Source organism: Corvus cornix, chromosome 27 (assembly GCF_000738735.6).
Source record: "Corvus cornix cornix isolate S_Up_H32 chromosome 27, ASM73873v5, whole genome shotgun sequence".
NCBI classification, from domain to species: Eukaryota; Metazoa; Chordata; class Aves; order Passeriformes; family Corvidae; genus Corvus; species Corvus cornix.
Window position 1 is genome coordinate 2,329,550 of NC_046355.1, and position 25,788 is coordinate 2,355,337.

The following is a 25,788-nucleotide window of genomic DNA, read 5'->3' on the forward strand; positions in this document are numbered from 1 at the left end:
AGGACGCGGACTGGGGTCAGGATGAGGACACAGCCGGAATAGGGATGAGAGGAAAGATGTGTGCTAATGCCTTTAAAACAGTTTGATGGGTGTTAACATCTTTGAAATGGGTCTTCGTGTCTCTGCAGACTTCGGGCAGCAGGTTCATTACCGGGCCCGGACAGCTTGGCTCCGGAAACAGGCGAGGGTCTGCACGAGGCTGAACCTCTGAGCTTTGGGGTAAAACAGTAGGTTCAAGGGGGATCTGTGGTAGGCGGCTCGGGAAGGCTGTACCTGCCTGGTGCCTCAGCCGACGGGGAAAGGAAGAGGGCAACGTGCGGCCGGGAGTTGGGATAAAAGGGAGGCCGTGCCCTCAGAGACCTCGAGAGAGAAAAGCCCGCGGGCGTGTGCCCCAGTGGCCTCTCTCCCTTTATTCGAATAAAGTTCAAGGACTTCTCTGTCTCCTTTTTGGACATAAACCTCTGGCATTTGTGGATTTTCCTGACAGGGACAACGACACAGAGCGGGGTCAGGATGGGGGAATATGGACAAGGACACAGAGCAGGGTCAGCATGGGGACACAACAAGGGATAGGGAAAGGACACAGAGCGGGGTCAGCATGGGGACAGCAGCAGCGTGGCGATAGGGACAAGGACAGGGAGCAGGACAGAACATGGGGAGCAGGACTAGAATAGGAAGGAACACTGGAGCAGGGCTGTGGACAGGGACACCACAAGCAGGGTGCGGATGGGGGGCATCAGGAGCAGGGTGAGGACAGGGACATAGGGAGCTGGACAGGGACTGGGGCAGGGTGGGGATGTGGAGACCAAAACGGAGGAATGGGGGCATCAGGAGCAGGACAGGGACGAGGACACAGGGAGCAGGAGAGTGATGGGGACAGTGGGAACAGGGCTGTGGATAGACACCAGGAGCAGGATGAAGGCAATGGAAGCAAGAAGGGGACAAAGATGCTGGGAGGGGGATGGGGACATAGAGAGCAGAACAAATATGGAGGCACTGGGAGCAAAATGGGGATGGGGAGAGCAGGCGCAGGATGAGGACGGGGACATAGGGAGCTGGACAGGGAGTGGGGCAGGGTGGGATTGGGGCACCAGGAGCAGAAGGGGAATGAGGACACAGGAAGGAGGATAGGGACAGAGACATGGAGAGCAGGACAGGAATGGGGACACTGGAAGCGGGGCTGTGGACAGGGACACCAGGAGCAGGATGGGGATGAGGAGATCAGGAGCAAGGACATTGGGAGCAGGCTGAGATGGGGGAATCAGAAGCAAGTCAGGGACAAGGACACAGGGCGCAGGATGGGTACAGGCACATGGGGATCAAGACAAGAACGGGGACAGTGCGAGCAGGGCTGTGGACAGGGACACCAGGAGCAGGATGGGGGCATCTGGAGCAGAATGGGAATGAGGGCATCAGGAACAGGGTGGGAATAGGGATATGGAGCACAGGACAGGGGCAGGGTGGGGACAAGGGACACCAAGAACAGGGTGGAGATGGGGCATCAGAAGCTGGGCAGGGACAAGGACACTGGGAGCAGGATGGGAACAGGGACATGGGCAGCAGGACAGGTGCACCAGGAGCAGGATGAGGATGGGGACATCAGCAGCAGGGTGGAAACCAGGGACACTGGGAGCAGTGTAGGGACAGGAGAAGGATGGGATGGGGAAATCGGAAGCAGGACAGGGACATGGGCACTGCAAGCAGGATGAGGTCAGGGACACAGAGAGCAGGACAGTGATGGGGACAGTGGAAACAGGATGAACAGCAGGGGCAGGATGGGGGCAATGGGACCAAGAAGGGGACACTGGAGGGGGATTGGGACATTGGAGTAGGAGAATTATGGAGGCTCTGGGAGCAGAATGGGTGATGGGGACAATGGAAGCAGGATGGGAATGAGGAGAGCAGGAGCAGGGTGGGAATAGGGACACTGAGAAGCAGGATAGGGACTGGGGTGGGTGGAGACAGGGAAACCAAAGCAGGGTGGGATGGGGATCAGGAGCAGGACACGCACAGGGACACAGGGAACAGGTGGGGACAGGGGGAATGGGGCTGTGGCCAGGGGCACCAGGAGCAGGGTGGAGGCACTGGGAGCCAGACAGGCATGAGGCCAGTCGAAGCAGGACGGCTGTCAGGGTCCCAGGAGCAGGGCGGAGACAGGGGGACAGCGCAGGCTGGGGGCTCATCCCACAGGGAAATGGGTGCTCAGGGTGCTGTGTCCTGTGGGACCTCCCAAGTCCCTGGGATGGGGACAAACGGGGACAACTGGGCGGGCCAACACAGGGTCACTCATTGCTGATGGCCCCGCTGAGGGTGGGGGCACATCCCCCGGGGTGTGTCCGAGCTGAGCCCTGACCCACTCATGCCAAGGATGGAGCCCCCGGTGCCCCAGTGCGCGATTCCACGTGCCTCAGTTTACCTGCGCCACGGCCCGGGCAGGCACAGCCCTTGGGGCATCCTACACCCGCACAGATCCTTTGTGTGGGGAAATTCCAGCCGCATGGCAGGGGCTGGGGGCAGGGTCCAGCCGCACAGCCCCCATTCCCAGGGCAGAGCCGTTTCCTCGGAAAATCCCAGCTCGCGTGCGCGGGGCCAGGTCCGCGGCTGCCCCGGGTCAGAGCCTGCGTGGGAACCGGCTCCTTCCCACGCCTGCCCGGCCGCGTCCCGCCGCCCTCTCCCGGCGTGACGGCCGGGGCGATGCTCGGACCCGCAGGGACCCATTGGGCAGCGCAGCCTCGGGGTTCTGCTCTCCAGGTGCGACCGGCATCGCTGCCCATCCGCGGGTGTCCCCAGGGCCCCGCCCGGCCCCGTTATCCAGCCCTGGAAAGCCCGAGGCTGCGATGATGGATGTCAAACCCGCCCCGAGCAGCTCTTGGCTCCGGAGCCAGGGGCCATCCCCGAGCCCCGGGACGTGCAGAGCAGCACCGAGCACCGCCAGCCCCGGACACTGATCCCGCCGCAGCCCTGGCGGGGGCAATCCAGGCTTTGCTCCAGCAGACGCCTGGCCCGGTCCCTGGGGGCCCAGTTTGGTGCTGGGCTGTACTGGGAGGTGACCCCCAGCGAGGCCATGGGGGTTCCAGGGTTGTATTCTGCTTGCATCAAGCCAGGATTGAGCCCCACTCTCCCCCAGGACAGAGGGGGAACACACCATCAGTGAGGCCGTGGTGCCAGGGCGGATGTGGGAAGTGAGGGGGACTCCCCTGGCAAGAAAGGCTGAGCCTGGTGATAGGGCTGGAGCCCCGGCTCCCTCCTGCTGGGCGATGGGGTGGGGCAGCAGCATGGCCTGGGGGGCGATACCAGTGTCTGCTGACAGGAAATCCTTCCCTTCCGAGGTTTTGATGCTCCACTCACTGGCCCTGAATTACCCCCCACAACATCCAGTTTCCGCAGCCACCCAGCACACAGTGAGATGGCTGGATGTGCTGTCCCGTGGATGCTTCCTATCCCCTGTGCTTACGTCAGCCCAGTGCCCCCAGTTTCCACCAGCAGCTGGCAGGTTTTGGGAGGGAGGGGAGGAGGTTGTCCTTGGCTTTATCCACTGCTCTCCATGTGCTGGTGCCCCAGGGCCATCTCAAGCCCCTCCAAGCGCAGGGATGCTCTGGGACAGGTTCCCAGTGGCGTCTCTGGGATGAACGAGGCTGCCAGGGCCAAACTTGTCACGGCAGCATGGGGGCAGTGCCAGGCCAGCTCAGGCTGGGGGCAGCCAGGGGACAGGGAGGGCAGGAAATGGCCCCAGGAGATGTAAATCAGCCCTGGTTCCACAGCACGTACTTGGGACTGAACTGGGGCAGAGTTCAGAGAGAGAGACAGAGCAGGGGAGAGGAGAGGGAGCACCAAAAACCTTTCAGAGGATGAGTAGCTGATGAAATCCCTGAAAACTCTGCAAGATTGAGTGAGAAAGGAAAAAAATAGGCCTGGGCTGGCTGGTGCGTTCATTACCACAGGAGTGGGATAGCCAGGAGACATGAGTCCTTGGGACTGGGACAGTGCTGAGGCCAGGGGCAACTGGGGCTGAGGATGTGGGAAATCAGGACAGTGTGTACTGGAAGCACTGGGACAGCAGAGCCTCCCCCAGCACTGCCATGTCTGGGCACCATCAGACTAAGCCAAGCCTGGAAGTTTGTACTAAATGTTTACAAGGGTTCAAAAAAAGGGGTACAAAAAGGTGAAAGCACACTCATCTCTCCTCCTGGGGAGGTTGGTAGAAGCAATGCCCCCCCCAGCATCCCTCCCACCAACCCCCCTTTCTCAGCTGCCTGAAATGCTTGACACAGTTGAGGCCCAGTCCTCAGGAATCCATATTCACACTGCTCAGCTCCGTGTGCTGGAGGAGCCTATCCAAAGGGAAAACCTTGCTGGAGGCAACAGCAGCTGGAGCCTGAATGATACAGAGTGGATCAGGGCTCTGGGTCTGGGCTGCTCCCTGTATGGAGAATGCCCACAGCTGGTCCATGAATGCCCAGGGAGACTCCTACAGCCATGGAAGAACAACCTGAGGAGCAGCTCCCTGCCTGCCCTGAGCCTCCAGGAGCCAGAGCTGGGCAAGCAGGGATGGGGAAGGACCAGTGGATGCCAGCCAGGGCTTGGGTCAGCCCCCATGCCAGGGCAGCAGGTTCACATGGGGTAGTTGAGAACGACATCTTGCTTGGCCAGTTCCAGCAACATAGGGTCGTCGAAGAACTTGCTGATGCTCACGTCCTCACTCAGGCCCTGCAGGGTAACACAAAGCCAGGGTTATTCCCCGTACAGCCACTGCCCAGAGAGCCCACTGAAGAGACCCTGGGTCCTGCAGAAAGATAAATTTCCAGGCTCCAATAAAGGCACGAGGTGCTTCTCTGCAGCTTGAGGGCATCTAACAACCCTCAGGAACCTGCAAACGTAGTTTCTGCTGCTGAGTACATTTACCAGCTCACTGCCCTCCCACAGGGGAGCTTGATTCCCTCTGCAGCCCTGGGAGCCCCTCAGCCCAGCTCACTAAACCAGCACAGAAACCAGTTCCTGCTGTTTCTGGTGGACAAGGGGGCTACACCAGGCCACTGAGGGGTCAGAGGGGCTGGGGAGGGAGCGGGGCTCAGCAGAGGCCACAGGATCCTGTTTTTGGCTGGAGTCACTGATGGGACCGACAGGCTCTGACAGGCAGCACGGGCAAGTCCTGGGGCACAAAGGACATCAGACCACTCTGGGAACACAGAGGGGACGTGGCACACCTGAGGGACAACACTGCAAGAGCTCAGCTGCTGGGACAGAGGGACACTACAGGGATTTGTCCCAGACCTACCTTCCTACGCCTGGTCTTGATCATGAACTCCCTGGCCAGGTGTGGGGCTGGCTGCGGCTCCAGCGGCCGGATGACGATGCTCTTGTCCAAGGGGTCACCAGGCACAATCTGAAACACAAGGTCAGGATGTGAGCACAATGTTGGGGCTGGCTCAACCTCCTGGAGACCCCAGCTGCAACAGGAAACACCCCTGGGCCCCACAGACACCCCAACACCCCGTCTGCTCTCCTGGCACACACAAACTCATGTCACCGCTGGTGATTGTGCCCGTGAGAAGTCACTGATACAGCGCTGAAAACTCCAGCCAAAGACATGTCCCACCTTCCCCAGGGAGTACTGTAAGACCCCTAAACACATCCTAACAGAACAATTCATGCAAGTCCTGGTCAGCACAACCCCCTCCACAAACCAGGCATGCTTATTGTTTCAGAGCTGAGCCTTGGGCTTTGACGTATCAACCTTCAGGCCAGGGCCCAGGGCTCAGACTGCAGCTGCTGCTCTCATGGAGCTGTACCCCAAATCACTGTGCACCTCACAGCTGTGGCTCCCACAGGACCTGATCTGCCCCAGACGGAGAAGTGGCCAGAGAACAGTATTTTGTCCCAAACTTTGTTTCCTGCAGGTTTAAAACACCACTTCTGAGAGGCAAAGCTGAAGAGTGGCACAGATCAAACTTCCTAAGGTAGATCAGTGAGTCTGAGCCCCACACCAAGACTTCTGCTGCCCAGGCTGCAGAGCATGAAGTGGACCCAAACAGGTTCCCTCCTCCCAAGGGGGATGTGCTCTCCCCAGGCACTGCAGGATCCTGACATTCAGCCAGCAGCAGCTTTCAGGGCTCCCTCACTAGGACTGGGAGTGATGGGACTTGGAACAAAGCCCTGGCAGACGTGGACCAGCTGGTGCACAAAGCCTCCCCAAGATCCTTTGAGGATGTTCTCCAGAGCTTTCCTGCCCCGTGGGAGCTGTGGCACTGAGAGCACCTACCTGGTGCCTGATCCCACCTGTCCCTCTTCCCCACCTCCCCAGGGCACGGACTCACCTGCCAGTGGTGGAAGACAGAGAGAGAGAAGGCTTGTCCCTGTGTGTGGGTCCTCAAATCTGTCTCAAACCCAAAGGAGTCAATGGCTGGGATGAAGGCTTTGATGGTGTAGAGCGGAGAGCCTGGGATCGGAGCATCCTGCGTCACGTGGCCTCTGCAAACGTGTCAAAGGATTGGTCTTCCTTTGTGTCACAGAGTCATGGAATGGGCTGGATGGGAAGGGACCTTGAACCCCACACAGCTCCATCCCCTCTACCGTGGGCAGGGACACCTTCCCCTATCCCAGGGTGCTCCAAGCTCCATCCAACCTGGCCTTGGACACTTCCAGGGATCCAGGGGCAGCCACAGCTGCTCTGGGCACCCCCACCCTCACAGAGAAGATTTTCTCCCCAGTATTCCATCTAACCCTGCCCTCTGGAAGTGGGAAGCCATTCCCCCTTTCCCTGGCACTCCAGGCCCTTATCCAGCTCTCCTGGAGCCCCTTTAGGCACTGGAAGGGGCTCTAAGGTCTCACTGGAGCCTTCTCTTCTCCAGGCTGAACCACCCCAGATCTCCCAACCCGTTTTTATAGGGAAGTCGCTCCAGCCCCCTGAGCATCTTCCCAGCCTCCTCTGGAGCCACTGGAAGAGGCCCAAGTCCTTCCTGTGCTGGGGTCCCAGGTCTGAGCACATCCCTTTGTACCTTCTCCTCTCTGACACTCAGGAAGAACCAGGCACAACCCAAAGGCTGTGCATGATCCTGAACATCCCTCCCCGCACTGCTCAGGGCCAGGATCAGTCAGGAGGCTTCCAGCTGTCACTTCATGCAGACTTCACCCTCTGCACCAGTGCCAGGACTGTGGAACTCTCCAACAGCCCAGATGCCAACGCTGCTGCTTTGCAAACCCCCACTGCTGGCAGCGGGAGCGGCTCACCTGCGCCGGGCCAGCACCGTGTACACGGCGGACACGCAGTCGGCAGGGGCCTGCACCTCCACGAAGTAGTAGGGCTCCATCAGGCGAGGGGTGGCCTGTGAGGGGACAGGGACACGAGCCACTGAGCACCAGCACCGGCACAGCTCAAGTTCTCTGGTCAAACCCAGTGCCTGATGGGATTACAGGGATCCTGCTGCCCCATGGCTGCCCAAACCAACATCACAAACACTGGAAGGACATTTTTTTCCCTCTGGCCATGAGTCACATGCCTCTCTTCTGCCCATGCCCACCCTTGCCAGCAAGCCCAGCAGGAGCAAGAAGGGAAGAGCGAGCAGAAGCACACCAGTTTCCATCCAGGCTGGAACATGACTGCCTGTAGGACTCGTGTGCCAGCCCACAAGGGCGCTGGGGACACTCATGGGTGAATGAGTCAGTGTGAACCCACATCCCGGGGCAGATCCGTGGGGACCAGCCCAGCACACAGCAAACCCTCACCATGAGGAAGGCAGAGTACACAACCCTGCGGGCTGTGGGGATGATCTGCCCTCCACCTCGGTGCAAGGGCTCCTGAGCAATCACCGCGTCCAGGATCTTGAACTTCACGTTGCGGATCACTGCGAAGGGAGAAATGACAGCCAGTGACCCCAGGGGACGTCTCTGCCAGCACCAACCACATCCCCAGATGCCCAAATGCCCAGAGCCACCAGCAGTTCTCCTAAATTTAATTCCAGCAGGGAAAGCATGACCACATCATAACCCTGCATATCAGAGAATCACGGAATGATTCGGGTTGGAAGGAGCCTTGAAGCTGATCTAGTCCAACTCCTTGCCACGGGCAGGGACACCTTCCACTAGACCAGGCTGCTCCAAGCCCTGCCCAGCCTGGAACACCTGACTGCTTAGAGATGGAAGAATTCAATCAAGACCTCATTATCTCAATTTCCCCGTAGGTCCCACTTACATTCATCACAGAGGGGCCCTTCCCTGGTCCCCCACTGGAAGCCCTGCACGATGCTGTCCTTCACCGAGCCCAGCAGAGACTTGTCTACCTAGAAACAGACAGACAGACAGACAGACAGACAGCTTCAGAGACCACACCTCATCACAGCTACTAACACACATTACCCAGTGTTTAAAAGCCAGTTTCCAAAAGAGCAGCAATGTCCCCATGTGCCCCCAATGTCCACTCCTCCCTCCACAGCTCAAGAGCATAAGCATTATGTAATTTCTAGAGCACTATAAATTAAGAGACAATGTTTTGGTGATCCTGAAAGGCAGGGCCATTAGTTGCAAATTTTGGCAATTTGAGGACATTGGCCCAAACAGCAACACCTGAAAAATAACAGGTGACCTGGTAACCAGTGTAGGATCATCATGGGGGAAGTGCAGCAGGTCTGAGCTGTGGCAAACAATGAACACCCCAAAGGCACCAGGGCCTTGCTGAAAGTTCTGGGAGAAGTGGGCACCTCCTGGCACCACAGAACAAAGGTCTCACTCCTCACCTCTGAGGGCAGGGTGTCATCTACCAGGATGTTTGGGCCAGTGGCATCTGGCCCGAAGGCCCAGATGGAACGGGCAGCCAGCAAATCCCAGTCGTATTTGGTCTGGAAGAATTCACCCAGCTTCTTTCTGATAGGAGAGAATGGGAAGAAGCTTTAGGAACAAGAATCCAACCTGCAGTCAGGACATATTTACAACCCTGTTCCCTTCAGGCACAAAACAGTCCCAGCCAGGGATGCTCACGGACTGGCTGGCACGAAAATCAGACCAGGATCTCTGCCTAGAGGCTGCTGCCTGATACTGTGCACCCTGCAGATCCCAGCATTCCCTTTTTCCCCAGTTATTTACTTTTGGCTGGATTCCTGCTCTCCCAGATCACTCATACCTGTTCCACGTGATCTGCACCACTTCGTTCTCAATGTCCTCTGCCAGTCCCTTCTCCAGGGGCTCAGCAATCATCGTGATCTTGTTCCTGAGGAGAGACAGCCACGACCAGCCACAGTGAGGGAAATGGGAGTAACTGGGAAGACCTCAGGGACTGGCAGCCCTGCACTGCCAAGAAAGACACTGAGGGGCTGGAATGTGTCCAGGGAAGGGAACGGAGCTGGGATGGGGCTGGAGCCCCAGGAGCAGCTGAGGGAGCTGGGGGGGCCCAGCCTGGAGCAAAGGAGGCTCAGGGGGAACCTTCTGGCTCTGCACAACTCCCTGACAGGAGGGGGCAGCAGTGGGGGGGGGTTGGGCTCTGCTGCCAGGGAACTAAGGACAGGATGAGAGGAAGCAGCCTCAAGTTGAGCCAGAGGAGGTTTGGGTGAGATATTAGGGAAAATTTCTACAGAGAAAAGGTTGTAAAGGCCTGGCACAGGTAGTGGTGGAGTCATCATCCCTGGAACTGTTCAAAAAACACATGGATGTGGCACTTGTAGACATGGTTTAGTGGTGAACATGATGGTGGTGCTGGCTTGACAGCTGGACTTCATTTAGGGTCTTTTCCAACCTTAATAACTCCACCATTCTGTGACTCTCTGACTGCACCCAGCCTGGACGCAGTTGGGTTGATGAAGCCACCTGCACCCATTGCTGTTCCTGTGTTCTTGTGAACACAGCCCAGGTGCTCAACAACTTCTCTCTGAAGCCTGTTCAGCCCCAGAAAGAGACAGCTGAGGGACAGCCTGGCTCCAGCCCTCCTGTCCCATGTCCAGCCCCTGTCCACTGCAGGAGGGAGCCCATGGGCCAGGCAAAGTGCCTCTGGGGGCTGTGTCTGACACACCAGATGCTGCCTCAGAGAACCCTCCAACACCTGAAACCCGCCCCCAGCACAGGTCATTCCATGTGCCCAGAACATCAAAGCCTGACCTAAGACTGGGAACAACCTGGTCTGGTGGAAGCTGTCCCTGCCCACAGCAGGGGCTGGAACTGGATGGTCTTTAAGGTTGCTTCCAACCCAAACCATCCTGTGATTCCATGAAGACTGGAACCTCTCTGTTCCCAGAAATAAGGAAATGCCAAACATGGCAAGATTGTCTCAGAATAAAGGAAGGCAAGAAGAACAGAAACCACAGGGGAACACAGGAGAGCCAATGTCAGCAGATCATGATTTCTCTGAAAATTCAGGTATGGCAACAATCCTGTGCACAGAGATCTCCATGTTCCCTCCCAGGCCTCCCTCTTTCAATCACATGCACTGTGAGGTGTTGGAGGAAGGAGATGAGAGCAGCTGAAAGGCTCCAGGGCATCACTGGGAAGAACAAATCCAAGATTATGTATGGATAAGAGAAGAGCTTTGGCTCATAAAATTGTTTGGGGATTTACTGAAGGCAGCACGGGGCCCTTTGGCACCTGCCCCAGGATCCCAGAACAGCTCTCACAACTGCTGAGGTGTGACACTTAGGTAAAAAGGAGGATGTGGATCTGTTTATTCCCTCCATTCTCAGAGCTCCTACACAGCACAGGAACATCCCTGGGACTCTGGTGTGTTCCTGAGGAGCTCAGGTCAATGGGACACTGCTCACTCAGGCATGTGCCACTTGTGTGGACAACAGCCAGTGGGAACAGCCCCCTTGGAGGGGACAGACCCTCCCTCTGCCCCCTCCCATGCCCAGCTTGCCCAGGGGCCCTTACTTCTTGTTGGGTGTCTCAGCAAAGCACTTCAGGGAGGATGTTTCCACCACTGTCTCACAGAATGTCACCACTGGATCAGCCACCTACAAGAACAAAAGGTTTGTAAGGTTTCCAGTATTTTTTTGTTTGTAAAAAGACTGTTTGAAACCTCAGAACACCTACAAGGAAAAACCTACAAGGAAAAACCGGTTCAGCTGGCAGTGTTTTAAATCAGTGTCGTGTATGAAGCACTGAGGCTGCACAGGCAGCTTCACTAATTCCTTCATTCAAATGAGACAGGAGAATTTAAATCCAATTCCAGGTATGAAAAATTCTGCTAAATTTATTTATTTGATGCTAGCCAGGCAATGGCTGAAGCACAGGGGAAGGCTGGAATATGGAAAACTCCTCTCCAAGCCCGTGTGCAGTCTCTCAGTCCCAGTGGTGTCACAGTGAGGCTCTAAGAGGCCCTTTTACACCCTAACAGCTTTTTTTTATTACTTTTATAGGAGCGTGACAAAATCCATGCTGTATGTTCAGGCAGGTTCATTTTCTCATCGTTCTGAGACAGGGAAACAAAACCCTGTCCAGGGTTTCCAGTGGGAAAAGCCCTCTCTCATTCCCTCACCTTGATGTCAATCTCGGAGTACATCTTGCGCAGATCATGCATCACACAGTCCAGGTACAGCTCTCCTGTTCCCAGGATCACATGCTCCCCAGACTCTTCCACCTGGAAGACAAGAGAGGGATTCAGCTGGCAGCCCCCCTGCTCACAGCTCCTGCCTGCTGGGCTCCTACTCGAGCCTGAGGAAGGATCAGCCTTAAATACACTGGTTGGAGTCAGAACACCCCAAGGAAAGCTCCCAGAGCCTTTTCCAGCAGGAAGTGCTGCTGGGCTCTGCAGAAAGCTGCTTCCCTGGCACAGCAGGGTGGGTGTTTTTCTGCTGGATTTACACTTTTCTGCTATTTCTACATAATTTATGAGATCAACTGAAACAGCACGGAAAGACCCACAACAAACATAACCTATAGTAAAAAACGGATTATTTTGAAGCTCAGCCCAGAGGCTGCCCCCAGCACAGGCTGGAAACACCCACGCACACAGAATCACAGAACAGTTAAGGCTGGAAGGGACCTCTGGAAATCATCTAATCCAACTGCCCCCAGCAGTACCTTGGTTGTAAGTGAGGGGTAGCTCTTGTTGACTTTGCGGAGACCATCGAGCATTTTGGGCAGCTCTGAGGGGTTCACTGGCTCCACGGCTATTTTGATAACAGACGTGGTGTTGAACTTCAAGGGACGGAAGATCTGAGCCTGCAACCAGAGAGGACAAAGAGCTGAAACTGCATCCCTTTATGTCCTCAGGGTAAGACACAGTATGTGAAGCTCTTCTCTCTCCCTCAGTGGCTCTTGTGCCCTGGCACTGTGGCAGACAGGGATTCTTTAACCCCACCAGCTCCCACCAGGGGAGCTTTTGGGATGTAGCCCATCACCTGCCTCCCTGGAAGGCTGAGCAATGCCAGCCAGGCACGGTACCTCCTCATTGCCCCGAGGCTCCGTCACTGTCGCCGTCTTCACTATGGGCTGGTCCACGCCCTCGATCAGCACCCAGTTGCCAGCAGGAACCCTGTTCACCTCAATGTGATACCTGAAAGGCAGGAGAGCACCACTGCAGGCTCAGACCTTCCAGTGCCGCCCTCCTCCCTCTCCCTGGCAGCTCTCCCTCCCTCCCAGTCCCTCAGCTGACTCCTCTCCCAACGAGCACATTGCCAGAGCTTCCCGTACCTTGCAACAGAGATCCAGAGGCGTCCAACGGTGCAGATCTGGGAATCCTCCTCATCTTCCAGGGTGTAGTTTTCCCCAAGGACCTTCACAGGCTGCCCAGCGTGGATGGTGCCGCTGAGCACCCTGCCAAAGGCGTGGAACTGAACACCATCATCAGTGCTGTACATTTTGGTTGTGTGACACATCAAGGGACCCTTCCCGTGACACAGAGAGAGAGAAATGAGCCTCTTTCAAAACACAGTCAAGAAACTGACACAGACCTGGCGGGACTGGACTTTGATGATCCTTGTGGATCTCTTCCAACCCAGAATATTCTATGATTTGTGGATAAAAGGGATTAATGGGCTGGAATTTAGAAATAATTGTTTTGATTTGCCAAGTCCTTTAGTTCCTGGCGCTTGAAGCCCTGCATCTCCTTGCCCTGTATGGAAAGCCCTGGAATGACCATGGTGGACTCTTCTGGAGCTCCTGTCCTTATTCTTGTAGAGCAGCAAATAGTGGTTGGGACAAAGCCATGAGGAGAAATGTCACCTGCTGGCCTGCAAACCTACTCAGGGCAAAGCACCTGAGCCCCCCCAGATCACAGCTTCCAGTGCCACAAGGTCACTTCACACTAGTGATGTGGTGACAGTCACCACTGTGGAGTTTAATGTGGATAATCACAACTCATTAAAAAAAGATATTTAATTTTCTCTGCAGACATCAGAGCAAAAGTCGCAGGCAAATTCCTCACTCAGCTGCCAGCGTTGGTGGCTCCAGACAACTCTGAATGACAGCTCAGTGCAAGCTGTTGGAGGAGGAAGGGTTTGCAGGGCTGGGAGAGGAAAGGTGCTGACTAACTAACACAGGGTTATTTTTATCAGCACCATGCAGTTTTTTAGAGTTTGGAGAGAGAATCAAACTTCAAGGAAAAGGGACAAAAAGACTGCAAAAGGACACAAAACCACCCTGCAGCTCCCACGTGCTCTGGAGTCCTGACCTAGTCCTGTTCCTCTCTGAACACTGTGAAACAATTCCCTCTCTCCAGGGCTGCCCTGGCAGGCAGCTGAAGCTCCTTGGAGCGAAGAGATTTGTTCCAGTGTCGGATGAGAGGTTTCAGAGTGCTGCAAGTCAAATCTGTGCAGATGGCTGGCTGGGAGGCAGCTGCCCTGGCAGGACAGGGGGAGCAGGGCCTGTTTGCCTTGGTTTTGCACACTCAGAGTCAACACAGGAGTCTCCTTACGTCAGGGTCGCACTCGCTCATGGCCTCCCCCAGGTCGGAGTCCACGCCGCCGGTGTAGGTGTGCTCGATTTTTGTCTTGGCCCCCACCTTCGGGGAGGGGATGTGCTGCACACACATGTCCACAAAGCCTGCAACAGGAACACTTGGTGAGGAAAAGGTTAACCAGTGTGGAGGAAAGAAACGGACTCCATAAACACAAGGCAAAGCCAGGGTGACTGCAGCACACGCAGCAGCAGGGAAGAGGTGAGCAGTGTCCAGGCTGTCCTAGGGGCAAGTGGCCTCATAGTTTAGATTTGGGAAACTGAGCAGGATCTGTGCAAGTTAGCACTCCTTGGCCAAAATATAACCCTTGACTCTTGGTGTGAGGTATTGGGGACATAAGGAGGATTGTGGAGGGGAAGACAAACAGCTTTTACCTGTGAACTCCCCAAAGAACTTCTTGCAGACAAGCCGCAGGAGGGGCCGGATGTTCAGTTTCAATTCCTCCTTGGTCAGGTGGATGCCAAGCTCATCCAGAGTCCTGGGCAGGGTCGTGTCCACGTCCCCCACCACCTGCAAGACAACAAGTCCCACTCTCAGATTCACTGTAGGGGTCCCTGTCAGTAGTTCCCCAGTGCAGCATCACACACCAGCCACCACCCTCAGGGCTCTGCACCTGCACTGCTTTAGAGCTCACACGAGAGCCAGATGGGTCAAATCAGAGAATCATGGACTCATTAAGGCTGGAAAAGCTCTCTAAGATCATCGAGGCCAATCATTCCCCCAGCACTGCCAAGGCCACCACGAACCCATGTTAGTCCCCAAGTGCCACATCCACATGGCTTTTAAGTCCCTCCAGGCATGGTGACTCCACCACTGCCCTGGGCAGCTGTGCCAGGACTGGATAAGCCTTTGGGGGAAGAAATTTTCTCTAATCTCCAATCTAAATCTCCCTTGCACAACCTGAGGCCATTTCCTCTTGTAATGTCCCTTGTTCCCTGGGAGCAGAGCCCGACCCGCCCCTGGCTGCCCCCTCCTGTCAGGGAGTTGTAGAAAGCAACAAGGTCCCCCCGAGCCTTCTTTCCTCCAGGCTGAGCTGCCCCAGCTCCTCCTCATCCCACTTGTGCTCCAAGTCTTTGCTCCAAGTCCAAGCACTGTCACTTGGCTGTATCAAAGCACATAAGGAAGAGCAAGGACTGTTCTATTCACTGCAAATACGGGGCTGCATTTGCAAGAAATAACTATTGCTCTAAGCCCACCCTGTGCAGATTGGGACAGGAGAGTCCCACAGACACCAGACCCACCAGCCACCTCCGAGTGCCCAGCCCCAGCTGCTCCTGCCTGGAGCTGTGGGAGGGAGAATGACGCACCACAGACCTGAGCCAAGATCTTGTACAGGGGCTCCAGAATGAACTCCACAAAGCTGCGCTGGGAACTGCTCGTCGGGGCCTTTTTGGTGAACTTGCGGCTGTTGGAGACCAGAGAGGTGAGGAGCAAGAACTGCAGCCTGCCAGCTCCCCTACACAGCCTCTGCTCCTCCCAGCTCCTCCTCTGCTCCCTCCCCATCCCCTGCAAAGCTGTCAGGGACATGTGGGCCAGGCTCACTCCAGATGAAGGCCAGAGGAGCCTCTCTGCTCCTGCTTGCAGGATTCAGGAGGACCATGCAGATTCACACCAGGCAGGAGGCCTGACTCAACCCTTCCCTATGATTCCCACAGGATCATAGGATCAGGAGTGACCTTGGGATGGTCATCTAGTCCACATTTTACAGGGCAAGGAGGGAAAACCCCAGGAATAAAGCAACAGACATTTGAAGAGGATTCTTACGTCTTCGGGTTGAAGTAGATGTCGCCCCAAAGCCGCTTCGCAAACTCCTGGTAATTGATGTCTCCTAAAGGAAAGAGCAAATGAAAAAGTCTCTCAGATGTCACTGCATTTCTTTTAGCTTAGAAATCTTTATGTTTTGGCTTTTAAAACAAGCCTGAGGATTCAATTTAATGAACTGATGCTGATGAATGAATGCCTCGTCCCAGTTCTGAGTGAAAGATTAAATGCTGTCCTGGGGAGACCAGGCAGAGATGAGCAGAAAGAGTCCACTGGGGATGTCCCCAGCAGCCCAGGGACACTGCAGATCACAGACTTCCCAGGAACACTCCAGTTCTCTGCTACCCACGGGGTCAGAGCTGAGGAGTGCTGCAGGAGCCCAGCTACATCTACATCTGCTGCACTTCCAAATGGGAACGCTGTGACTGCTGCTGCAGTGCCAAGGTGCTGGAACGGCCTCCACCCCTCGGCCCTGCAGGCTCAGCACCAGCATTTTCTGCCCTGCTGAACATCTCCAGGTTCCTTTCTCTTTCTCAGGAAGCACACAGCCAAACATCCAGTGCTGAAGGTGCAGTGCAGTGCTGGCTGTCACAGTGAATTTACAAATACCAGGACAGGGTGAGAACCTACAGCAGGTTCCAAACGAGCTTTTGCTGTGGGCAGATGTGTGAACACAAGGAGTTTCCTGGCGGCTGCAGTCTGGACACTTAAGCTGCTCTAACTCCTGTTAGCTGACGTGTGGTGGCTGCCCATACAATCCCTGGTGACCAGAATCCAGTATTCCCAACTCCAAGAACTCAGCTCCTGCCTGCCCAACCTGGTTGGCATCTCCTGCCAACTGTGCTGTCCTCAGCCCCCCAAGGAGGGGGTCTCACCCCAGCAGCTCTGAGTTAACGCTGTGACACCCAGGGAGTTCATTTACTGCTCCCAACTCTCAGGACATGTGACAGTCCTGACACCATCAGTCCCTGACCTCTACAACTTCATCCTCCCTCAGGCCAAGTTCTCTGCAAGAGCTGGCCCAGCTGCTTTACAACCTCCTTCTTCCCCTGCTCATGGCTCCTACAGATCCCCAAATTCCCCAGTGGGGGACTTCAAAAACCTGGGCTGTGCAGCTGCTAATGCCAGCACAGAGCCTGCTGCTACACGCAGGAGATTGCCTTGAGTGGGCACCTGGGGAGCAGAAAATTAAATCCAAGCCAGAAGAAGACAGTTTCTTAAAAAAGAAAGAGGGCAAGAGTGCAAAACCTTGTGGGCCAAGCTTGTGCCCAGCTGCAGCTGAGTCTCGGACTTTTGGGAAAAGGCAGGGAGAGCTTAACTGCTTCACTCCTGAGCTGCTGCTGAGGAGGCAAAGCACAACGCACACACCTGCCTTCAACTGCTTGTTATTCCTGCTTAGGGTATGTGTAAAATCTTGGCTTCTGACTCAAGAAACATTTATCAGGAGAAAATATCTTGCTAAAACTGTGGTTTTGCTTTTTAACCCCCGAGGCTCAGCTCTGCAGCACCACTCAACTCCCAACAACTCCAGAACACAAACACTGGCCGTGTGCAGAGGAAGCTGAACTGCTTCAAAAACCTCCACAAGAAAGGTTGGGGAATGAGATGTTGAAGTGCATCAGGTTTCTGGCTAATCCTCACCATATGTGTCTGCATAAATCTTTGCAAAAGACCCCAGTGTGAAGCAGATGCTGTACTGAGAGCTGGAGAAGCACACGTTCCCCAGAAGGGGAGACAGCACGAGGTTCTCGTCGGTGGAATACATGCTGAGAGGAGAAAAATAAAACCAAATCAATGTTATGAACCAAAGAAGACACTTCAACCCACTTCCCACACCCAACAGCAGTATGTGACAGGCAAGGAGCCTGCATTGCCAAAAAGCATCTTTAAACAGGCTGCAGCTTGCTTGCCATCAGAATCTCAGGGTCAGGAACATTTTCTGCCTATAAACTTCAAAGCATTAATGTGCAAAGATTTAAAGATCCTGGAACTAAAAAATTACCAGCACAAACGCTTCAGATTTTTTTATCTGGGAGAATTTTTCTTCCCATGAAAAAGCAGCCAAGTTGGTCAACCAAGTAAGGGAAAAAATAATACAGGGATAGGATTTAATCAAAACAGGTTTAATGAGCTCACAGCCGTGCTAGGCAGGGTGAATTACCCTGCTCCCAAGCTGCCTGATGCCAGCACACACTGAACAGAGACATGCCAGGGAGCTTGTGTGCAAATCCACACACACTTGAAGGGCAGAATGCTGTCAAAAAATCCCTGGATGCAGAAGAACCCACAGAAACCATGCATGGCTACCAAGATGTCCCTCCCTTCCCTGAGCAGGGCTGGCAAAAGATTTGACTGTGTCAGTATCATAATCCTTTTTTAGGAGTTGGGACAGCAAATCCTCTTTTAGATTTGTAGCAAGTATTTAGGAGCTTTGAGACATCTCAACCTCCAATTTGGGATACAACCTGGATAATTTCAGTGTACTTGAGACATTTGGGAGCACAAATTCCCTGCTCTGGTCATAGGTCCACTTTCCCTGCTTTTTAATAGAGGAAAAGTGAAACGGGGTGGGGGAAATGAAATCCCCTGGGGCTTGGCAGGAAGAGCCAGTCCTGCTTAATTCAATGTATTGGCTGAGATGAACTTCCAGTGGTTCTTCCTGGCCCATTTTTTATGATTGAACATATCAAGAGACAAACTGATGAGTTTTCAGGCACATGTGGGGCTCATTGAGAGCCATGGCACAGGGACAGCAAGCATTAACAATGCATCACCCGAGCACCCTCACCTGATCAGCCCATTAACTTCATCTACGATGTGTCTGAGTTTGTAATAAGCATCTGTGGGGGGCAGTTTCAGCTCCAGGATGAGTCTGTCGATCTTGTTGATGCACACAGTCACTGCCAGCCTCTCCTGCACCGCGTGCTTGATCAGCCTCTCTGTGTTCAGCATCACCTGTGGGGAACAGCGAGCTCAGAGCCCCAGGAAAGCCTCCACAAAATGCTCTCTGGGGCGTGAGAGGCAACCAGTGACCCTTATTCTGCTGCCAGGCTGCAGAAAAGCCCCAGCTCAGCAACCAGCAATCAGTTAATTCTCCTGAAATTCAGAAATAAGTGCCAACCCAACCAAATTCCTTGAATCCAACCCTGTGGACATCTCTGATATAAATAACCTGCTCAGTTGTAGGTATCATGGGGATGGAGATGCACACAAGTCAGACAATCAGCCTACGGGCCACAGCATCAATCAGCCTGGACACAGCAGCCAGAGGCTTGGCTGCCCTCGCTTCCCAAACCATCCTCCAAAAACCCTTCACCCCAGAAAGCTGAACCCATCCCAGGCCTTCATGCTAAGGCAGAAGCAAAGACTCCAGAGGGAGGGATGTGACCCCCAGGAGAAGGTGGCACTCACCCCCTCGGCCGCGTCGATGAAGAGCACGACGCCATCCGAGATGCGAAGGCCGGCTGTCACCTCGTCAGAAAAGTTCACGTGACCTTCAAAACCACACAAAGGTGGGCAGTGAGAAGCACAGTGAGCCCTGGTGCAGCAGCAGCACACAGGGTGGGAAGCTGGGGGGCTCTGCAGATGCCTCTGGCTGCTGGTAGCCAGAGAGGCAGAACGGAGATGGCTCCTCCTGAGGCAGGGACCTGGGAGCAGCTGCCAGAGCTCCCCATGGGGATTCAGCTTCAGCTCTAATGCTATTTTTTGAGAATGCACACAACAATGTGTTAAACAGGCACTTTTCCTCACATTTGTGACTGTTTTCCCCACAGCTCTGTGCAAGTACTTTGGGAAAAGGAGGAAGATTTCTTCTCAAAGACAACAGATGCTTCTCCCCCCAGCCTCCTCCTGCGCTCTTACTTCCCTCATCCTGAGCTGTGGCTCAGCAGATGTGTCCCAAGACCCTCTTTCCTAAAGTTTCTTACAAGCTGATCTGTGATTATGTTCCCTCCACAGGAGCCTGTCAGAGGCTTGAGGAACTTGCTGAGTCTCACTGTGGGGCAACAGCATTTGAGCAAAGCAGGGTCCCCCTGCACATGGCAATACCTGGGAAAGGAAATTCTACCTGTGCTGCTTGAGTGAAACACCTCTTCAGCCTCACCAGCCCTCACTTAAGCCAGCTAATCACAAACAGAAGCCTGACTTCTCCCTGCTCACGGCAGGGGCTTGGAACTAGACAGACTTTAAGGTCCCTTCACGCCAAAGCATCCTGGGGCATTATGGGTCAGTACTGCTGGAAGTGACTTCACAGGAATGAACTCAGCTGAAGGCTCAGGACTAGGCTGGGATCAGCTATAAAAAGTACAGAACAAAGCTAAGTGCTTCCCAGAGCAGGATTTTCAGGACTGCACAATCACCTGGAGTGTCAATGATGTTGAAGAGGAAAGACTTTCCTTTGGTGTCCGGCAGAACAATCGTCACTGGGGTGCTCTTGATCCCCACCCCCCTCTGAAACACAGGAAACCAGGAATACAGGTAAAAGAAAAAACAAATAAAAGGACCACTATGTACAGATGCAGAAGAAGATCAAGGAAAAACCAGAAAGGTGAAAAGAAGTAAACATCCATCCAGGACATCCTGGAAGAGAGTAATAACCTCAGATCACTGAAGTGCCCAGCTCTCCCATCCGTACTGGTCAGACTGGTGAGCCACCACTACACCCTCCACACCTGATTTCAGCTGAGGAGGCAATACCCGAGACAGACTGTGGGTGTTTGTTTGTGCTTTCACCCTCTGCTGCCACCCAGTTACACCTCAAAGCACAAGACTTGATCACACAGTATAAAGTAGAACTTTAAGAAGAGGAAAAAAAAGTGTTTCAAAGAATTGTTCTGGTCACGACACAAAATAACATTCCCACTTATGCCCAACCACATGGAGTCAGAGCTGAGGAAAACAAAGAGAAATGTATTTATTTTGAAATAGGTTTTTTTCCTCATCTACCACTGCTGCAAACCCCTTCCTCCTCTTTCTCTCAAAGAAAGTAAGAATTACCCCCAGATTGGGGTGACTCTGCTGTAGATTTAACATTACACAGGTTATAAAATCATACATGGAGATGAGGGAAGGAAGTTAGATCAGGAGTCTTCCTGAGGCAAACAAGAGGAGCAGATTGTTTTACTGATAAAAAAAATAACCAAAATGTGGAAGGCACAGAAAGGCGTTAAAATGGATGAGGAAACTGCCTACAGCAACTGTGAGTAAAGCATGAGGCAACTGGATAAAATCACTACAAAACCACTCACCTCCTGCTCTGTGAACAATATATCAGTGTAGCAGAGCTGCAAAGGCAAAACAAAAATTAGAGTCTCACATTTTGGTATCAGACATTCAGTCTGAAGCAGGACACAGTAACTCTGACACATCACTAAGGTGACAAGTAAGTGACAGAAGCAGAATTAGGACTGAGCTCTGGCTTCCCAATCCTACATTCCAGTCACTGAACCACCTTGTCCCCATGCACAGTCACCCTCCCTCAGGGTGTAAAAGCCACCCCGTGTTCCCCAGGGCAGGAACACCCCAGGAGCTCACTCACATCCTGGTCGTAGCGCTTCCGGATTTCCGGGTGCGTCTGTTCTATCAGGCAGTCAACAAAACACGTCTGGAAAAGAGCAGAGACAGGAGGAGCCTCCCTTCAGACAGACACAAACACAGCCCCATCCCTCCAGCAGCAGCACAGAGCACGCTGAGCAGGATACTGCAAAACCTACAAATTCAACCCACAAAAAAATCTACACATTCCACAGGGAAATGCAGTGCCAGGACAAGGGGGAATGGCCTTAAGCTGGAGGAGGACAAGAAATTCCTCCCTGTGAGGGTGGGCAGGCCCTGGCACAGGGTGCCCAAAGCAGCTGGGGCTGCCCCTGGATCCCTGGCAGTGTCCAAGGCCAGGCTGGACAGGGCTTGGAGCACCCTGGGATAGTGGAAAGTATCCCTGCCCGTGGCAGGGGGTGGGACTGGATGGGCTTTAAGGTCCTTCCAACCCCATCCATCCTTGGATTCTATAAATAAGTGCATGAGCAGGAGGAGCAGAAGGTGCTGCTGCAGAGAACCAGGGGCCAGGAGGGCTGGCAAAGCAAACAGAGAGGTCACCATCACCACTCCTGTACTTTGGATATTCCCAGTACCTTGCCATGGTGAAGGTGCCCACACAGAGTCACATTCCGGATCAGCTCCGAGTTGTCCATCAGATCTGCCAGGAAACTGCAGCAACAAAACACAAAAGACTGTTGGAGGCTTCTGCTGTGTCTAAGAAAAGCAGGTGCCGCTTCAGCTACATTTTCTATCCAAGGTGCCCCCTGAATCCCCGCCAAACTTTTATCCTGCCAATGCCCTGCGGAGGAAGAATCCCACTTTCCAGATGGGGAGGACAAGAGAGTTGGAGTCCCAGACAGATGGCAGTGGGTGGGAGGATACGGAGCTGGTAAAGCTGCCAGCAATGGAATATTATTGAATATTTTCCTTCTCTTCTAGTCAGTACTGGAGCAAAAGTCACATCCATGTTCTCAGATGATGAAGCACTTCCACTGAAACCATGGCAGGCAGGCAGGTAAACCATGGTACTGGATAACAAGCACCCCACAGAGCTTTGAAAGCAGCCAGGGGCTCCACAGACCATTAATTCTGATTTTCAAGTCTTAATACAGTGACATTCCAGGGACTCAAGGAATTAAGTCTTTTTCAAATCAGAAGCTGAGCTGGGTAATGATGAGCTGGTCACTTCTGGATGGATGCTGGCCAAAAGAGAATTGAGATCCTAAATTACCACCCCTAAAAAATAATGGGAGGCTATAAAACATGCAGCCACTGCCAGAGGCTTGCAGAGAGTAAGTGCTGTCAAATAATCTCCTTTTTAAACAGATTAAATTTTCACTGATGCAATAGACTTCTTAATGTCAAATGTTTTGATTAAGAGCTAAAAAATACAGCAATCAATACTAACCCCGATTAAAACCTTCCTAATTGGTCTGAAAATAAGGCTAAATGGGAAATCAATACCAAGCTTGCAGGTTTCTGGCTACATCCCACAAGGAATTTCTCTTGGCCCCATGCTAACCATTTATATCAACAAACAGGAAGAAAAGGAATTAATTACAAATGGAATGAGCAGAGCACACAGGAATCAGGGAAGGGGTGGATAATGCAGAGCCCAGGTCAGCGACTGAGCCAAAGCAAGGGCTGAGAAAAACCAGCCCCAGCAGCTCTTGGGCTCTGCTCCAGCTCTGCTGAACCCCTCCAGGCAGCTGAGGGACCCCTGACTGAACAGCAGCTCCAGGAACATCCTGTCCCCTCTGGAAAACACGAGGCTGCTGGGTGCCAGGCACAGGGACTGCTCACCACCAGGGACCTGCTGCTCAGCCACACCTGGTCCTGGGATCCACACCTGGAGATGAACATTTAAAACTGGGAAAAGCCCTGACTGGCCATGAAGTGGTGAGTGCAGAGATGAGCCCAAGGAGACTCCCACAGCTCCATCTGCTCATGCCAAAGAGAGACACCACACACACACACAGGGACACGGACCCTTCACCCACCACAACATCAGACTTTTAACAGAAAAAGCAAATGATGCTTTTCATTCCATAGAAAACTCGTGTGAGATATTACATCTCCAATTTTTAATGCATTTGGAAATTTTTCCAGGAGGTTTTCTCCCAGCCCTGGTGTCCAAGAAGCTGCTTTGGGACAAAACCAACACACCCAGGCAGCAGAGCTGCAGTGTCCTGCTGACTGCACAGCACTCTGCACTCACCCAGCAGCATAAAAATTCCCAGTGGAAACTGGAACAGTTCCTAATCTGAGACTGGGATCAACCCAAAATGTCCCAATATGATGTGTGCTACAGGTTGGCCAGGGAAGCTGTGGCTGCCCCATCCCTGCCAGTGTCCAAGGCCAGGTTGGATGGGGCTTGGAGCAACCTGGGATAGTGGAAGGTGTCCCTGCCCATGGCAGGGGTGGGATTGGATGGGTTTTAAGGTCCCTTCCAATGCAAATCATTCCAAGAATGTTTCCTGAGCCACAAGCTGTTGCTATGGAGCTTTATCTCAGCCCCTGAGGTGAGATTCTCCTTTTGTGTCCAACCCTGCCCTGTGCTGCTGGTGGGGAGGGAAAACGTCGGTGAGATGGTCTGTCCTGCACTTCCTCTTGTTTTGGGTTCAGAACCTGGGAATTGGCTGCTCTCAGGTCTGTGCTGGGGTCAGTAAGACAAAAGCCCCCAGATCTGCCTCCCCCAGCCCCACACTCACTCCATTTCGTAGACAGTGACCGGCAGCGTCTGCTCCATCAGGGAGAACTTCTTGGTTTTCACAGGTTTGATAATGGGCTCTGAAACAAGAGAAAGAACAACAAACTGTTCCCAGAGCCCCCAAACCAGCAGGGTCAGGAGCGGCCCCCAGGAATGGGGAGTTTTGCCGACAACCCCTCGATTTTCCAGCTGACAGCTTCTCTCAGCTGCATGGGATGGTCACTGCAGGGCCCTTCCAGCTGGATCATTCCAGTGTAGAGGGGCCAAAGGAGATGACTTTAATGCAGTTACTTTTTCCTTAAAGAGCTTCCCAGTCTCTGCTGACTCCTGTTCTTCCGAAAACACGTTTGTTCGGATTTGCAAAAATCACAAGTGCCTAAATCTGCACACATCAGGCAAAGAGCTCCTGAGGCTACGAGGGGACTCCAAAGAGGCAGGAAGGAAGGGAATATTATTTCCCCTTTCCAGGGATCCATTAAGACCCTTCTCCTCCCTCCACCCCCTCTCACAGCTCCCTCCCCACTCACCAGTGAGTGGCTGTGTGTCCTCCTCCTGCACAATGGTCTCCACCTCAGGCCCATAGACCTCCTCTGCTGTGGGGTAGTACTTCTTATCCTCGTGCAGCACCACCTCCATCCCGGGGTGCTCCTCATCGTGCTCCCCCATGTCATCATCATCATCATCATCCTCCAGCTGCAACCAAGGCTCACCCTCAGCTGCTGCAGAGCCACCCAAGGGGACAGCCCTGGGGTCACTCCCGAGCGAGGGACTCCCAGTGCAGCCCCAGCATCCACAGAGGTGCCCTGGGAGCAGCTCCTGGATGAGCAGCACGGCTCTTCCCACAGCACCTGGATCAGTAACAGCCCCTGGGCTTGCAGGGACACCCGCACAGGCAGCAACTCACACAGACAACAGCCACACAGAGCACAACACAACAGCTACACCCGGGTAACACAGCCCCACCCCGGTAACGCAGCCCCACCCCACACCGACCAGATGGGAAGGGGCTCCCTCGTTTCCCCCCTGGGGCAGCCCCTCTGCTCCCCCCGTCCTCCTTCTGTTCCCTGGTGTCCGTGGGCTCTTGCTCTGCCTCCCCCTGGCTCCCTGCTGCAGCCTCAGCTCCCTCCTGAGGGGCTCCTGAAGGAACACGGACCCTCCATGGGACTGACACCAAAACCAGCCGAACACAGCCCGAGCCGCAGGAGCTCCCAGTCCCCACCGCGATTCCAGCAGGACCTTTGTCATTCCCTTTCCCCCAGGAAGGGATTTTGTCAATTCAAAATTTAAACACCAAACCCACTCCGAGCCGTGGCATTCAGACGCCAGCACTGCCCGGTCTCACCGGACCCCGCACGGGGCAGGAGCAGCCGCGGGCCCGTCCCCGCTCAGGCTCCGGCCAGGACGAGCCCCGCCGGCTCCGGGGGCCGCTGCCCCTCCTCTCCTCCACCCCACTCACCTCGTCCAGGTCTTTGGACTCTCGGCCCAGCTCGTCGTCATCATCGTCCGAGTCCAGCTCGGGCCCGATGTAGTTCCCAAACTCGTCGTACAGGTCGGTGTCCATGCTGGGGGGCGGGAAGAGGGTCGGTGGGAGCGCAGAGACCGGGGGCCGCTGACCGAACGCACTCGGGGGCCGCGGCCGTGCCACACCGGGGGCCCGGCCCTGCCCCGGCGCCCAGCCCCCGGCCACAGCCCCGTTCCTGCCCGAAGCCCCAGCCCGGCCCCGCTCTCCCTCACCTGCCCCGGCCCCGCTCCCGCCGCTGCTCTCGCCGGCGCCGCCGCTGCCGAAGGCCCCCGGGCTGCCCTCGACGCCTGTCGCGACAGAGCGTCCCGCGCTCTCCGGCAGGGCCGTGCCCACTGGAGAAGAACCGGGTGGGTCCGGGCCGGGTCGGGGCCGGTTCCGGATCGTCCC

The 25,788-nt window shown here is 54.6% G+C and overlaps 1 protein-coding gene across 1 annotated transcript; it reads right to left on the minus strand.

The window, feature by feature from the left end:
* Positions 1-4,110: 4,110 nt before the first annotated feature.
* Positions 4,111-25,715, minus strand: EFTUD2 (elongation factor Tu GTP binding domain containing 2). The gene is made up of 28 exons (XM_039565842.1): positions 25,614-25,715; positions 25,336-25,441; positions 24,407-24,572; positions 23,881-23,959; positions 21,763-21,838; positions 21,171-21,236; positions 20,881-20,916; positions 19,993-20,083; positions 19,046-19,128; positions 18,423-18,589; positions 17,276-17,400; positions 15,638-15,701; positions 15,188-15,278; positions 14,248-14,383; positions 13,832-13,959; positions 12,610-12,803; positions 12,361-12,472; positions 11,998-12,138; positions 11,453-11,554; positions 10,846-10,928; positions 9,113-9,199; positions 8,730-8,856; positions 8,189-8,276; positions 7,723-7,841; positions 7,228-7,322; positions 6,315-6,468; positions 5,276-5,383; positions 4,111-4,707 (listed from the first exon to the last, which is right to left on the minus strand). Exons 2-28 carry the CDS (start codon positions 25,438-25,440, stop codon positions 4,612-4,614), a joined length of 2,919 nt encoding a protein of 972 aa, XP_039421776.1. The 5' UTR covers position 25,441; positions 25,614-25,715; the 3' UTR covers positions 4,111-4,611.
* Between the last annotated feature and the right edge of the window lie 73 nt (positions 25,716-25,788).

Bases quoted from the DNA above. Each gene is read 5' to 3' on its own strand.
- EFTUD2 (XM_039565842.1), bottom strand. From the start codon at position 25,440: ATGGACACCGACCTGTACGACGAGTTTGGGAACTACATCGGGCCCGAG. The intron at 21,839-23,880 runs GTGAGTGTGGGG...TTGTTGCTGCAG, and splicing joins GTCACTGTCTACGAAATGGA to TTTCCTGGCAGATCTGATGG. The intron at 20,917-21,170 runs GTGAGTGAGCTC...TTGCCTTTGCAG, and splicing joins GGAAGCGCTACGACCAGGAT to CTCTGCTACACTGATATATT.